This window comes from Pelophylax lessonae, assembly GCF_965119305.1.
Source record: "Pelophylax lessonae genome assembly, chromosome: 3".
Taxonomy (NCBI): domain Eukaryota; kingdom Metazoa; phylum Chordata; class Amphibia; order Anura; family Ranidae; genus Pelophylax; species Pelophylax lessonae.
Genome location: NC_138770.1, coordinates 142,337,847 through 142,354,579, shown reverse-complemented (window position 1 = coordinate 142,354,579; position 16,733 = coordinate 142,337,847). Strand labels below are relative to the sequence as shown.

Sequence of the window (16,733 nt, the reverse complement as noted above, 5' to 3'; positions counted from 1 at the left end):
TTTCAAGGACCGTATGAACCCTGTAGAGTTATTACTGGATAACTCCTTTTCCAGGAATCCTCCAGGACAGACACATAAGAGAAAGGCTCCCCCTCCTGCAGGAAACACAAGCACACACAAGTTTAAAACAGGCCGCCCTAGGTTGCCCCCTCAGTTGTACAAAGATTGCCCTGTCGTTAAAACACTAACTAGGTGATATATGGACTTAATATCTTCCATTAGTAAGGGTGGGGGTCTATCATCCTGGAGAAATCCTGGAAAAGGAGTTATCAGGTAATAACTCTAGCTTTCCCCAGTCATCCTCCAGGACCGTCACATGAGACCCCAACGTTTCATACCTAGGGTGGGACTACCTCCTGCAGGACCTTTCGACCACAGGTTAGATCTTGGGCGGAGACCAAGTCAATCCTGTAAGGTTTCACAAAGGTGGAATCACTGGACCAGATGGCTGCTCTGCAGATATGCTCAATGGAGGCCCCAGGTTTCTCTGTTCAGGAAGTAGCAATAGAGCGTGTGGAATGCGCTTTCAAGTTGGGTGGACTAGCTTGTTTTTGGGTGCTGTAAGCCGTTTTTACTGCGGTTCCAATCCATTTACCTATGGAGTATTTTGATGCAGATTTTCCTTTGTGGATGCCACCAAATAAATGAAAAAGTTTGGAAATTTCCTAAACTGTTTGGTGGCCTCCAGATAGCGAAGGGCGCATCTTCTGACATCCAAGGTTGCGAACGTTTCCTCCCCTTGGTTGGCAGGTTTTTGGCAGAAAGATGGTAAAATAACCTCTTGCGCCCGGTGAAAGGCTGATGAAACTTTGGGAAGAAACAGCAGGTCCGTCCTCAGTACTAATTTACTATTTTTTCTGGAAGACTGAAGAGCGGTTCCTTTATGGAGAGGGCCTGAATTTCGATGACCTGTCTAGCTGACATAAATCGCGATTAGGAAGGCTGTTTTTAAGTGTCAGGTTTTTTAATGAAGATTCCAAAATTGGTTTGAAAGGAGCTTGAGTGAATGCCCTGAGCACCAAGGAAAGGTCCCAAGGGGCCACCTTCATGCTCTCGGCCTTGAGATAGATTTGAAAAACCATTTGACCAGAGGGGTTTTCTCTAATTCGAGTATCCAAGAAAACTGAAAGTGCTGCGCAATGTACTTTTAAGAGTGCTTACTGCGAGGCCAGCTTCTGCTCCATCGAGCAGAAAGTTGGAGTACTGTGCCCACGTTTTTCGGTCGCATGTTTGCGGAGTATTTATTCCAGATCTTCCTGTAACTTTTCCTTGCAATTGGTTTTCTTCTTTTTAGGAGTGTTTCTACTACCCTTGCAGAGAAGCCTTTTCTTTGTAAAATGCACTGTTCAAGATCCATGCTGTCAATTTTAGGGTCTGACTGCAGGAGAAGGTTGTCTTGAGTCGGTAGAGTCCAAAGGTCTTCCTCTGCCATCTTCCTCAGAGCCCAGAACCAGGCTCTTTTCGGCGAGAAAGGCGCCACAAGGGTCACTTTTGCCTTTTCCGCCCAAATCTTTCTGATCGTTCTGGGGAGCAGCTATACCGGAGGAAAGACGTACCCCAGACTGAACGACCATGGGAATCCCAGACAATCTATCCCTAGTGAGATCGGCTCTCTCTTTAGAGAAAAATTGTCACCTTTTTTTTGTTTGCCGAGGCAAAGAGATCAACATCCGGAAGGCCCCACTTTAAGACGAGCATAGAAAAGATTTTCTGGGTTTAGTTCCCATTCTGCTGGGTCCAGCTATCTCCGGCTCAAGAGGTCCACCAGTGTATTGAGTGCACCCTTTATGTGTACCGCCGTCAGAGATAGTAGGTGTGCTTCTGCCCCAAGAGAGAAGCACATGCGCTGCCCTCATAAGGGGCCTTGACCTGGTACCCCCTTGTGGGTCGATTCATGTCACAGTAGTGACATGGTCCGGTAGAATGTGCTCATGCTTCCCCACTACCATCTCCTGAAAGGCTAAAGGCCCGTACACACGCACCGATTGTTAGCCGTAAATTTTTGGCCAACGTCCGATCGGCCGATTATCGGCTTGTTAGTATGATGCTTCCGACAACCGACAGCGACTTTTCAGCCGAACAAAATCTGGTGTGCAGGCTATAAAATTTTTGTTGGCCAACAACAGAACGGCCGATTGTTCGTCAGTCAGTACAGATTTCGGCCGACAAAAATGTGATGATCAAGACTGGGCATGCTCAGTGAAGAAAAAACACACGAAAAGTAGACCAGAACATGACATCACTTCTGCAGTTGGTTGTTGTTGGCCGACAAAATTTATGTGCAGTCTAGAGCACATTTCAACCAACACAACAACACTGGACAAAAGACGGCCGATCGATCGGCCAACAATAGGTGCGTGTGTACGGGGCTTAAGAGAACCTTTAGTACCGCTGTCCGTTCCCTCAAGTTGGAGGATGCTTCTGCCATCTCTGGATCCCAGGTTCCTTGTCTGACCTGTTGTGCAATGTGTGCCCCCCATCCAAACGCACTTGTGTCTGTGGTAACTCGGACTTGAGTCTGCAGCAGCCATAGTTTGCCTTTCCTCAGCGTGTCTCTCTCTATCCACCACAACAGGGTTTTCCAGACCGCTCTGGGAATAAGAATGGTTTCCTCCAAAAGAATCCAAGCTTTTGTCCCAGCCATTCAACAGGTGGCACTGTAGAGCCCTCATGTGAAGCTGACTCCATTGTACCACTGGAATTAAAGCAGACACGAGTCCTAAGAGAGACAATGGCTCTCCGTGTCCCTTGTTTCGCTATTTTTAACTGATTTGCCACGTTGCTTAATTTCGCTACCTTTTCCTCCTGGGAGAATGCTTTTTTGCTCCATCGTATCAATAAATGTAACCCAGGAACGCAACCTTTTGGGAAGGAGTTCTGTTCGACTTTTCGTAATTGATTTGCAAACCCAATTGGGTGAGAAATAGTTTGATCTTGTGTAAGCCTGCTAATGCTTCCTCTCTGGATACCCCATAGATTAAGAAGTCGTCCAGATAAGGCACTATCTGAACCCCTCTTAAATCGGAGCTCCTGTACGACCTCCGCCATAATTTTGGTAAATATGCGCGGAGCTGAAGAAATGCCAAAGGGAAGAGCTTGGTATTGGAAATGATGATTTGTTATCCCCTCCTGGGTGGCAAATCACAGAAACTTTTGGTGGCTGACGTGAAGGTAAGCGTCCTTCAGGTCAAGAGTCACAAGAAAAGCTGCTGCTGGAAGTAAAGTTTGGACCGAGAAATGGTCTCCATTTTGAACTTCCTGTAATGTATAGACTTGTTCAGGTTTTTCAGGTTCAGGATTAGGCAGGATCTGCCGGAGGGTTTTGCCCAAAAGAATACTTGAGAGTAGTGTCCCAGAGTGAGAAGACTTGGATGTATTTCCGCTATTACTTTGTCCCTTAGTAATTCCCTGATTGCTGTATCCATGGGTATTTTGTGTCTTGAATTGGTTGGCACCTTCGATGACCTGAACTTGGTTGAAGGCTCTGATACAAATTTTATTTTGTACCCTTGGGCTATTATCTGTAGAATAAACTGGCTCGAGCAGAACGCTCTCCATTGAGGGAGGAAATGAAGCAACCTGCCCCCCTCAGTCCTGCTGGCATCATTGTGGTTTGCTGGAAGATGTTGAGTTTGGGAACAAAACATTAGGTTTGCCCTTGTTCTTACTGAAGACCCATCTTCGCTGGGTCTGTTGCCTCTCATTTCTTGTCTGCGTTTTACGCTTTTGCAGACAAAAACACTTCCTTTACTTTTGCTTTGGATTTTTGAAGGGAAAACCTTTTGTTTTATCCGCTGATCTCTCCAACATCTTTTTGAGTTCAGAGCCGAACAGTAAGTTGCCATCGAAAGGGATATTGCACAGTTTGTTCTTGGGAGGCATAGTAGTCCTCCCAGGTCTTGAGCCACAGGGCCCTTCTAGCCGCGTTAACCAGGCCAGTGGTGCGAGCAAGCAGAGAATCTTACGGCCTCAGCCGAAGTGTAGGCAATGTAAGCCACTCCTTTTTCTATGAGGAGGGATTCCAGAGCTTCCTCTGTCCCCGGAACTTTGTCCAGGTGCCTCCTAAGTTGTTCCAGCCAAAACTACACGTTTCTGGCTAAGCATGTATTCGCTATATTGGGATGAAATCACGCTGCCGCTGCCCCTGCTTCGTATGCTCGACGTAGGGTGACCTCCATCTTTTTGTTGGCCCATGTCTTCAAACGAAAGATCCGATTTTTGACACCTTAGCCAGGGATGCTTCTAATTTTGGGCATTTTGTAAGGACACTTTGTTGTTCGTCGAATGGAAACCTCCTCTTTAGGACTTTTGGGAAAAATTTGTTTTCCGGGTTTTTCCACTCCTTGGCTATGATACCCTTGATAGATTGATGGATCGGAAATGATTTGCTCTTCTCTTCTTGAAGCCCTCTATACAGTCTATTCCTGATGGAATCCGGGGGCTGCAATTCTTGGATGTCTTCTGTAATATAAATCGCCTTTAAAAGTTCTTCCTTTTTCTCTGCCGGAAAAAGATGTTTGGGTATCTTCTGAGATTCAACCAAGTCTGAATCGCTGTCAGGGTCGGAGCCATCTTGATATAGGAGTTCACTTTCCTCTTTTCCAAGTCTGAATCGGAGGGGCTCGGTAGCGGCAGGGGGGGAAGATTTTCTGGATTTTCCCTTTGGTTTAGAGGTTTTAAATCCTAGAGAGATGAGGTGGACGGCCGGTCTTCACCCTTCATCTCGTTAATGGCTGATTGTAGGGATCGAAGTGTGGAAGTCATTTTTTTTTTTTATTTAAAATCGAGGAAGTCTTTCGCCAGAGGCTTCGTGTCTCTTCATCCACTATTTTCTTGATCCACCTACTGCAGAGTAATTTCTCGCTGTCGGGCAGGATTTTTACTCCACACATATGGCAGTACATTTTCTTCTTAGACTTGTCCGCCCCCTCAGTCAGTTCCTGGCTTTTGGGCTGTGGAAAAAATAGAGACCAGCCGGAATCATAAAGTGTGGGGGGGGGGGGGGGAGAGAAAGAGACAGACAGCATGGGGGACCCACCAGCCCTGATAAGACTTCCCCCCTCCTCCTAAGACCTCCTCCTAAGAAAAATCTATACTTCTCCCCACCATAATACAAAAACAGGAGTGCAGACCACCATGGAAAGCCCTTCCTACCTTTCTCCTTACCATGTAAGAGCTGGGGCCTGGCTCTGCAGCTTCCGGAAAACGGCCTTGGTCCTCTACCATTGGACTGCCTGGAGGGGAAAGATGATGCCTAGAGTGTGTTGCTGAACGGTGCTACGGTCCTGTCATTTGAAATTAAAAGCTTGAGGGCCCGCCCACATCCAAAAGAGGGCAACCGCTCTGATCGTGGCCGTGTTTGCCCACATTCAAAATGGCTGCTCGACCACTTTCTGTAGGAGGGCCACCTTGATGACATCACTTACACTCCCCGCGGTCACCTAGAGTAGACGCGCCGAGAGACCAACACACCAGCGGGAGGAAAGCGAGGACGCTGAAGCCCCCTTCTCCCGCACGAGCCTGCCCAAGGCTGGAGGAATGTGGAGGGATACTGCAGAGGGACAGCCCCGCTGGTCTCAGTTACTCACTCCAGGCTCTTCCCCGATCCTAAACTTCACCTAAAGGAAGGATAGGAGGAAAAAAAAAAAAAAAACACAGAACCCCCTTTCCCAATACTGTTAAAACAGCCAGTGGCCCGGCCTACCTGTCTTAACCTGGAGTTCAGGAGTTCTTTAAAAAAATTGGGGAGTTTTACTCTCTCCTCCCCTCCTTCACCCCAAGCCTGTGACTGACTGCCTCGTCAGCTATGGGACAGGGAGGTATCCAGGGAAGCCTGCCGTGGATAAATCGCCTGAGTTAGGCAAAATAAACTGGGGAAGTGTCCCCTCCAGTGCCTGTGTTTGCAGGACGCAGGAAACACAAGAACTGAGGGGGCAGACTAGGACTGCCTGTTTTAAACTTGTGTGTGCTTGTGTTTCCTGCAGGAGGTGGAGCCTATCTCTCATGTGACCGTCCTGGAGGATGACTGGGGAAAGTTCAATTTTGGTCTCATCTGACCAGAGTACCTTCTTCCACATGTTTGTTGTGTCCCCCACATGGCTTCTTTCAAACTGCAAACAGGACCTTCCTATGGCTTTCTATCAACAATGGGTTTCTTCCTGCCACTCTTCAATAAAGGCCAGATTTGTAGAGTGCATGACTAATAGTTGTCCTGTGGACATTATCCCCCACCTGAGCTGTGGATCTCTGTAGCTCCTCCAGAGTTACCATGGGCCTCTTGGCTGCTTCTCCGATTAATGCTCTCCTTGCCCCGCCTGTTAGTTTAGGCCTACTCTTTTCATTTTCAGATGATGGATTGAACAGTGCTTTGTGAGATGTTCAAAGCTTGGGATATTTTTTTGATAACAAACCCTGGTTTAAACTTCTCCACAAGGGCTTCACAACAGCTGTATTTATACTGAGATTAAATTATGCACAGGTGGACTCTATTTACCAATTAGGTGACTTCTAAAGGCAATTGGTTCCAATAGATTTTAGTTAAGGGTATCAGAGTAAAGAGGGAGGAATACAAATGCACGCCACACTTTTCAGATGATATTTGTAAAAAATGTTGAAAGCCATTTATTATTTTCCTTCCACTTCACAATTATGTGCCACTTTGTGTTGGTCTATCACATAAAACCGCAAAAAAATACAATTTAGTTTTTGGTTGTCCCATGACAAAGTGTGAAAAATTTCAAGGGGTATAAATACTCTTTCAAGGCACTGTACGGACTAGTTGTTTGACCAAGCTCCATGAAGAACTGGAAGTATGATCGGCCAATTATGGAAATAGATATTTTTCTAAGGGTATTTCTGATGGGATACATGATCATCCAGCAGGGCACCTTGCAGCACTAAGCCACATATTTTGATCCAAAGAAAGAATTAAAGAGCTTCACTCACTTTTCATGGACATCTTGATTTTTTCACTGGAAAGGTTTGGCCTGGTCTAGATGACAAAAAGGGAATATATTAGTACAGGCTCACAGAGACCAAACTTCAGCAGCAGTATGTCTGATCATATAAAATGGGATTTGAGTTACCGTAAAATCCATTTCTCTGATGTTCATTGACGGACACAGCTCTTCATCTTCATGACCATAGGTTATACTGCCCCCTACATGAGTAGGACACTAGGCAGAGAAAAAAAGCTTGAACACACCTATGGGGCAGTCCCTGGGGGTATACTCCCACTTCCTACTATAGGTATTCAGTTTTGTAACAAGCAGTGTCAAAGAAAAAACCCAACTCCAAAGAGGGGTGGGTGCTGTGTCCGTCAATGAACATCAGAGAAATGGATTTTACGGTAAGTCAAAAATCCCATTTTCTTATTCATTCATTGACGGACACAGCTCTTGATCTTCATAACCATTGGGATGTCCCAAAGCAGTGTCAAACATGAGGTGTGGGAACAGCAGAAAACAAACTTCCCCAAGACTAGACATCGCCAACCAGGTAACTTGGAGCTCAACTATTAACAACTGGAGCTCACCTGAAAAAAAAACACCCTCAACTGGAGCTTGCCTGAAAATAAATAACACCCTCAAAGAGCACAAGCCCTTTAAATAGCAGCCTGCAAAACTTTGCGGCCAAAAGAAGCATCCGCAGATGCCAACACATCCACTTTATAAAACTTTGTGAATGGGTGTACAGATGACCAGGTGGCCACCTTGCAAACCTGCACCACTGACGCCTGATGACGGAAGGCACAGGAGGCACTAAGCGCCCGAGTAGAGTGTGCCCTGACAGGGAAAGGAGGAACCTGACCCTTAATAGAATAAGCCTGAACCACAGTCTGTCTGATTCATCTGGAAACCTGAAGCGGTCTCTTGCGAGGTCCATCCGTAAAGACAAATCGTGATTCTGCCTTCCGAAATGACTCCTTAGCTGCCAGGTACACCCTAATTGCCCGAACCACATCCAGGGAATGCAAAGCAACTTCCTTAGGATGCTTAGGCTTGGGACACATGGAGGGCAACACAATGTCTTCATTCAGGTGAAAATCGGAGATGACCTTTGGAATGAACGATGGACATGGCCAAAGAACTACCTTATCCCTGTGAACCACTATGTAAGGTGAATGTCAGACAGCGCCGCCAGCTCAGACACCCTGCGCGCAGAAGTAAAAACCAGCAAAAAAGGCCACCTTCTGGGACAACGTAAGCAGGGGGAATCTCCCGAATATTTTCAAAGGGAGGTTTCTGGAGAACTGAGAACACCAAATTGAGGTCCCACGGCAGCAACGGAGACCGCACCGGGGGAACCAAGTGTTTCACTCCCTGGAGAAAGGTATGCACCAAGGAGTGTATGGCCAACGGACGTTGAAAAAAAAAAAAAAAGAAAAAAAAAAAAAAAAAAATCGCCAAGGCCGAGACCAGGCCTTTGATGGTACCCAAGGCCAGACGCTGCTCGACCCCTTTGCTGGAGGAAGACCAATATCTGAGTCACCGAAAAGGAATGAGGGTGAACCCATAGGGATGCACACCATGCAATGTATGTCTTCCAAGTACAATGGGAAATCTGCCTGGAAGTAGATTTTCTAGCTTTTAAAAGCGTAGGAATCACTGATTCAGATAAACCTCTATCATTCATCACCTGGCTTTTAACAGCTAAGCCGTCAAAGCCAACAACTGTAAGGCAGGATGGAAGATCAGTTCTTGGGACAGCAGATCTTCCCTGAGAGGAAGTCTCCAAGGAGCATCAGCGACCAGCCATACCAGATCGGCGTACCAAGACCGACGAGATCAGTCTGGAACCACTAGGATGACCGAAATCTCTTCCGCCTTGATCCTGCTCAGGAGTTTCGGCAGAAGCTTGAAAGGAGGAAAGGCATAATCAGACGATCCTGACTCCAGGGAGCCACTAAGGCATCTGTGGTCATGTCGGCTAGAGGATCCTGAGACCGTGCCACAAACCTCTGTACTTTTCTGTTGAGGCGAGAGGCCAACAGATCCACCTCGGGAGTCCCCCACCGGAGACACAACTGATGGACCACCTCCGGATGAAGTGTCCATTTTCCTTGGTCTAAAGCCTGTCCACTGAGATAGTCCACCTGCCAATTTTCCACTCCTGGAATGTGCACAGAGCAGAGAAAGCTGGAACGAATCGTTCTGCCCACCTTAAAATGCCGGCTACTTCCAGAGCCACCAGAAGACTTCTTGTGACCCCTTGGTGATTGACATACTACATAGGCTACGGCCATGGCATTGTGCGATTGGATCCGTAGCGGACATGACTTGTCCAATGATCCAGACAAAGTCTGATCGCTCGGAGCTCAAGTATATTGATCAGTAGCCTGGACTCTTCCAGGGTCCAGACCCTGTAGGAACACTCTGTTCCGAGAATGCCTCCCCACCTGATACGGGTGAGGGTGCCCCCCAAACCAGGAACAGAGTGGGAACAGCTCCGGACAGGACAAGCTCCGGACAGGACACCACTCCATCGTAATGTGGGTGCTGTCGGCCAGGAGGAAACGCTGCGACTCAGGCTGCAGCCAGTTCGTATGCGCCTTCGCGAGACGTTTAAATAGCAGGCCAATGAAATATGGAGAGAGACAATTTAAATGTATCCATAAAGCCTATATCCCAGCCCTTTTCACCAAAGATAAGAGAACTAAAGCTTTATATGTCCACTTTGCAAGTCAATTAGGCCTACATTGGCCCATAGATTTTGGCATTGTCCTAGAGTGATTCCATTCTGGGATAGAGTAGTGCACTATGCCAATGTGGTAATGAATACCAACCTACGGAAATCTCCGCATCTTATGCTATTTGGAATCAATTTGCCAAATAATACAGCTCAGGCAAACCTACTACTCACTGTCCCTTTGTGGACACATTTATGTTTCTTGACGGCTAAGAGGACCATCCTAAAATCATGGATCGACCCTAGTCCTCCTACTTTATATGCTCTTAAAGGGGAGCTTCGGTCACTATTGTATAAGGAACGAATGGATACAGCCCTACAACATTATGTCTCTACAAAAATGTTCTTTGATAAATGGCAACCCTTTATTGAGCAAGAACTTGCGGACGTGGAAAACTCCATACTTTATGAAACCTTTTAGATACATGGATTGGTACTTAAAGGCAGAAATAGAACGAACTTTGGGAAAATTAAAGATAAGTGATCCTAGGCCTGAACAAAGTAACCATCCTCCTTTCTAAATTGATTTACCGACTTACTCTCTGCCTATACTAAGGTATTATATGGATGCATGTAGTGATGATGGACCAACAATTTAGATATATATGGGAATACCCATCTCCCAAAGATTAATCATTTGGACCAGCCCTTGTTAATATGTTAGGATGTTGAGAAATAATTTTCTTTCCCCCCTTCCTTTTTTTTTTTTCTCTCTTATTTTTCCTTTATAATATTATAAATCATAGATTTTGATATTGTGATTATTCATTCTATGTATGTTTGTTATAAAAAAAAATTAATAAAAAGAGATTGAAAAAAAAAAAAAAAAAAAAAAAAAAAAAAAAAAAAAAAATCGCAGGCCAGCCCCTGTCTAGTGGGGCTATGTCGCGGGACCTAGCGCAGAGTTGCGGTCTGCACACGTTTTATGGCTGGACTGGGGGGGACCCTATAAGGATCTAGATTATCCAGTGCGTCGCCCAGTCCAGCACTTGATTGTAGATTATCAAAGGAACAAAATAATAAAAAGGAGGAAAAAATTCCATTTAAAAAGCAAAAATTGCCAGGACCAGAGATCCCAGCAAGGAACTAGGTCCTTACTCCTGACTAGGCAGAAAAAAACTGAATACCTTTAGCAGGAAGTGGGAGTATACCCACAGGGACTGCCCCATAGGCGTGTTCAAGCTTTTTTCTCTGCCTAGTGTCCTACTCCTGTAGAGGGCAGTAGAACCAACGGTCATGAAAATGGAGAGCTGTGTCAATGAACAAGAGAGAAAAATGATTTTTTTAAGATGTCAAAAATCTATATAAATGGAGGAGCAATAACACCACCACATATGGGGATGTCACTCAATACAAGGAATATCTGCAAAAAGCCCCAATCCTCCTCTTCTCAGACATCCGGTAGGTACTTACCCGGTCAACTTTCTTGTGCAATGCCAAGAAATGCAATGGGTGCAATGCCAAGAACTGCAATGGGTTTACAATCAACTTATTTCAATGTTTACAAAGTGATGTGAATCTTTTCATTATTTGCATAAACTATCTTTTACAGGTAAAGATGTAACACAAGGTATGTGCATTTATGAAATTCCAAGGCCCAGTGCTGTCTGTTTGTTAACAATGCACATGCACTCTCCAGGCAGGTCCTGTCTCTACTAGCAGGGTGGTGTCCATCCTCTGTGTTCTGAGCTAAACTTTACTTGCAGTGCTAGACCAGCAGGGTTCGTGAAGTGACTGCAAAAAATAGCTACAGAGCAAATCAAAAATTCAACGCCACTCCAGTATGTCTGTTCCTATGATTTATGGTAAACACTTGGATAGTCTCTACGCGGCACTGAGGAAAGGGACCCCGAGAACCCCCAAAATGTTGACAGATCGACCCAAGTGACATGAAAGTGGTATTAAAGGTTTGGCTTTTTTTTTTTTTTTTTTTAACAAACGGTTTTGCACAGAGGAGCCCCAATCCTCCTCTTGTCAGGTCCCCTGCTGGCGCTACTGGCTTCGCCCCAAAGACCAGTGATCCCAAAGCAAACCGCCTGCTATGGGGGCACTTGTGTGTGCTCGCTCCTGAGCCCTGCTCTATGCGTCCATAAGACACAAAGCCGCGGCTCTGCCCAGCCTCCTGCTCTCTCCTCATTGGCTCACTGGCTCTGATTGACAGCAGTCGGAGCCAATAGCTCTTGCTCCTGGCTCAGCCAATGAGGAAAAGGAGTCTCACAGCTGAGGCTCTCAAGGACATCACTGGATTGAGAGGGGGCTCAAATTATTATTAGGGGGGCTGTGAAAGGAGCAGCTCGCAGAAGGCTTTTTTTTTACCTTCAAGCAAAGAATGCATGAAGGTAAAAAACCTTCAGCCTTTACAACCACTTTAAAACCACTTTTTAAAGCACGTTACACCCATAATTTGGGTGTAAAACTCTACAGCTCCCTCATGCCCCCGCTGTCAAATTTTGACAATAGCGCAGTCTTGCGTGGCTCTGCTTACACAGCCGCATCATTCATTCACAGTGATCTGTGAATGGGCGAACTACAGCTACTGTCGGTACTACTGTGAGCTTGTAGTTCTCAATGAACTTTAGTAGGTCATTCACAAGCCCTGCAGTTTGTAAACAGTCAGCCTATATCAGAAGTACGGGCTGAAAGCTGCAGGGCTTGTCTGCAGGAGCCCCAGAATGCACCCCAAATCCACTGATCATGGGTGCAATGCTTTCCAGACTCCTGAGGGGAAAAAAAATGAATGCACTTTTTTTTTCCTGCAAAAATGTGCGCATTTACTATTTTTCCCCAAAAGGTGAGACTTATCCTTTAAGAGTTCAAGATAAGACTGACACAGACACACCGTAGTGTTGGTGACTTGTTGCTTTCCTACATCTTTCAATTCATTCAGCTGTGTATGTAATTGGATCTTCCACGATTTAGGTTACAAAATAGCAGAAAATCAGGCTAAAAAAAAAAAAAAATGCTGCTGTTGCTTTAAACATATCACTCAGTGCTCCAAGCAGTAAAAAATGCTATATTTCATTTAAACTTGGCTAAATAATGATATATAATTTCAGTCCTAAACATAAAATGATAGAAAACATATTCCATTCTCCAGAACAGGCTAGTCTGGGTGGATAAAAGAAAAAAAAAAAAAAAAAAAAAAGGTAATTTTATGAATGGTACCTAAAATGCAGGCACAGTGTGGAGTTTCCTGCAGAGAGCCAATGGTAGTGTCTTTTCTCTCCTAAATCAGCCCTAAAGTATAGAAACCAGAGGATCAGTTGTACTGCCATGGAGCTTGCATTCTCACTAATGAAGAACAGTAATGGCAGCCTCCTTGTTTCTCTTAAGACAGACTTTATTTAAAGGGAAAAGCATAAGGATTACTGAAAAGCTAACCTCTATGGAGAACAAAAATGCTCCCCTGCGCTGAGGGGTAAATGGCTGTTTAAAGCGGTAGTATACTCCGCTTTTTAACTTTTACCTAAAAGTAAGCCTGTAATAAGGCCTATAATAAGGCTTACCTGTAGGTAAAATTAATATCTCCTAAACCTGCACAGTTTAGGAGATATTGGCCCTGCATGCAGCTGCTGACACCAGTGGCGCATGCGCTCTGAAGGTCCGGCGTATCTTGCCAGACCTTCAGAGCTCCTTGCTGGAAAGTGAACTCCTGCACGCATGCGTGGGAGTGACTTCATCGCGGCTCCGGCCACTCACAGCGAAGAGACGCCGAGGGAACATGTCTGCTCCCTCAGCAGTGTCCGGGCAACCGTGTTGGCGCTTCTTTCTAAGGTAATTATTTCATAATGCGCTAGTATGCGATGCATACTAGCACATTATTCCATTGTCCTGCAGGGTTTGTTTTTTGGGGATACAACCGCTTTAAGTCTAGGGGCCTTGGAAAAGCAGTTTCTCCTGCTCAAACCTCTGCCAGTCTTTGCTCTCTTCTACTACCCCATGCTCCAGCAGTGGACTGTACCTCTGTAGAGTGCATCTGACCTCCAGAGTGCAGGAAAGAGGCTGCAGGGACAAATCTTGCAGCGAGGAGGAGAGGGTAAGTAAAACCTTTTTTCTATACTTATTCTCCTAGATCTAATCCAGCATTTAACTATTGCAGCTCAGGGCCAACATGTTTGTTTTCCTCAGAGTTCAACTTTAATGTCTCTTATACTCGCCTTTCCTCTCTTCCTCCACTACATTCAAGTAGTGGGAGGGGGACAGTCTATGCATGTGTGCAGCAGGCCCCCTAATACTTACATTAGCCCAATCTTGATCCAGCAATGTTGCAAGAGAGACTCAGTTGTATAGGATTCTCCCTCCTGATTGGATTGGTTGCCGCTGCTGTCATTCAAACTCAGTGAGCAAATGAGGAGAAAGAGGGGCCGGCCTGCGGCTGTGTCTAAATGGACACACAGAGCAGCCGCTCGGCCTGGGTGCCCCCATAGCAAGCTGCTTGCTGTGGGGACACTAGGCAGCAGGGAGGAGCCAGGAGCTCAGAAGAGGGACCTGAGAAGAGGAGGATCTGGGTTGCTCTGTGCAAAATCACTGCACAGAGGAGGTAAGTACAACATGTTTGTTATTAAAAAAAAAAACAATTTTAGTACTACTGTATTTTTTTTTAAAGCACACTGAAGAGAAAGAGGGAGAAAAATAATCCCAAGCATTGGCGGCGGCGGCCACAGCGACCACCCCTGGAGAAAGAGTAAAATAATGCCCAGCATTGGGGACAGCAGGCTCGACAACGACCCCCGGCATTGGCGGCCACGACCCCCGGCATTGGCGGACTCGACAACGACCCCCGGCATTGGCGGACTCGACAACGACCCCCGGCATTGGCGGACTCGACAACGACCCCCGGCATTGGCGGACTCGACAACGACCCCCGGCATTGGCGGACTCGACAACGACCCCCGGCATTGGCGGACTCGACAACGACCCCCGGCATTGGCGGTCACGACAACGACCCCCGGCATTGGCGGTCACGACCCCCATCATTGGCGGACTCGACAACGACCCCCGGCATTGGCGGACTCGACAACGACCCCCGGCATTGGCGGACTCGACAACGACCCCCGGCATTGGCGGACTCGACAACGACCCCCGGCATTGGCGGACTCGACAACGACCCCCGGCATTGGCGGTCACGACAACGACCCCCGGCTTTGGCGGTCACGACAACGACCCCCGGCATTGGCGGTCACGACAACGACCCCCGGCATTGGCGGTCACGACAACGACCCCCGGCATTGGCGGTCACGACCCCCATCATTGGCGGACTCGACAACGACCCCCGGCATTGGCGGTCACGACAACGACCCCCGGCATTGGCGGTCACGACAACGACCCCCGGCATTGGCGGTCACGACCCCCATCATTGGCGGACTCGACAACGACCCCCGGCATTGGCGGACTCGACAACGACCCCCGGCATTGGCGGACTCGACAACGACCCCCGGCATTGGCGGACTCGACAACGACCCCCGGCATTGGCGGACTCGACAACGACCCCCGGCATTGGCGGACTCGACAACGACCCCCGGCATTGGCGGTCACGACAACGACCCCCGGCATTGGCGGTCACGACAACGACCCCCGGCTTTGGCGGTCACGACAACGACCCCCGGCATTGGCGGTCACGACAACGACCCCCGGCATTGGCGGTCACGACAACGACCCCCGGCATTGGCGGTCACGACCCCCATCATTGGCGGACTCGACAACGACCCCCGGCATTGGCGGACTCGACAACGACCCCCGGCATTGGCGGACTCGACAACGACCCCCGGCATTGGCGGACTCGACAACGACCCCCGGCATTGGCGGACTCGACAACGACCCCCGGCATTGGCGGCCACGACAACGACCCCCGCAATTGCGAAGAGCACGATGCCCTGCATCGGCGGGCACAATAGGGGCTGTCTGCTAACATAAGATGGAAGAGACAGCCAAACTCCTAATTACATCACAAGGAGATGCCAGCATGAGAGAAGCAGGCTGGGACTACATTTCCTTCTAGTGCTAGGCAGAGATGCCTCCTCCTGCAGTTCAATGCTGGGCACAGGACAAGTATCCTGCTGCCACTCTGCACGGTCCCTCAGAGAGCCCATGGGGCGCACATTGCCCACCACTGGACAAAACTTATCCGGAGCTCTCCCTAGAACCCTGCTGGGCCAATCACCAAGCATCATCACTGTCACATGCTCCTCCATACCCGGAAGTACAGTGTTTCCTTCTGGCAGGTGAAGGTAAGGAAGGGAGGGAGGGCCCCTTTACACCACACTAATCTCCCGCGCACTGTCTCCTGACTCACCTCAGTGTCGGGGTACAGCGTACAGTCCCCCGATAACAGGTCAATACACTCCGGGGACAGAGGAGAAGCCATCACCCTACACCGCTACTACGGCCAATCCAGCGGGAAACAACGCCACGCCCCCTTCACAGTCACATGATACAACTTCTACTGACACAACCAACCAGACGCAAGGATTTCCGCTGATGCCCTTTAGTCTTGCGTTTGGTTCGGAGATTACCAGCTACTGATTGGTTAGAAGACAGGTGGTTTCAGACACTAGAGTTTAGAACACTGTCCCAGGGTAAGGAGCCATGTTTGTGGAGACTGATTTGACAGTCTGCAAGCAATCCATCTGCTAGTGCCGATCGTAGACGTCCTAGTAGTGTTAAGACGCACACGGGGATTTATCCCTTTCTCTGCCAGAGCCGTTTTCCTGTTTTTCTTATTTACATGTTTAAAAAAAAATATTTTAGACCTGAAGATTACACCCCCACCCCAGATATATATTTTCTGAATGCAGAGACCCTGGAGAAGTTCCGTTTTTTTTATGTCATACAATATTACCGCAAAGGTTTACGAAACCAAACATTTCAGTAAAAAAATGCTGAATTGTCTAACAGATTGCTCATTGTGAAGATCTCATGCTGTTTCATATTCATTTGGTGTACTTGATCTAATATGTTTGGTTTATTTGTTTCTTTTCTGTACTATTACAGTTACTAATATCTCTAAGTAAGCCATGTTTATGTCCAAGTTACACACTTGTGCATTT

General features: G+C 47.3%; 1 protein-coding gene across 1 annotated transcript in view; it reads right to left on the bottom strand.

Moving 5' to 3' along the window:
• The window catches only part of E2F6 (E2F transcription factor 6), a 64,114-nt gene extending 48,018 nt beyond the window's left edge, over window positions 1–16,096 (bottom strand). Inside the window, exons 1-2 of the mRNA XM_082251693.1 lie at window positions 15,980–16,096; window positions 6,946–6,991 (exon numbers count right to left, since the gene is read on the bottom strand). Coding sequence (XP_082107819.1) covers window positions 6,946–6,991; window positions 15,980–16,051 — 118 coding nt within the window. The 5' untranslated portion in view covers window positions 16,052–16,096. The remainder of the gene's footprint in view (window positions 1–6,945; window positions 6,992–15,979) is intronic.
• Window positions 16,097–16,733: the final 637 nt, after the last annotated feature.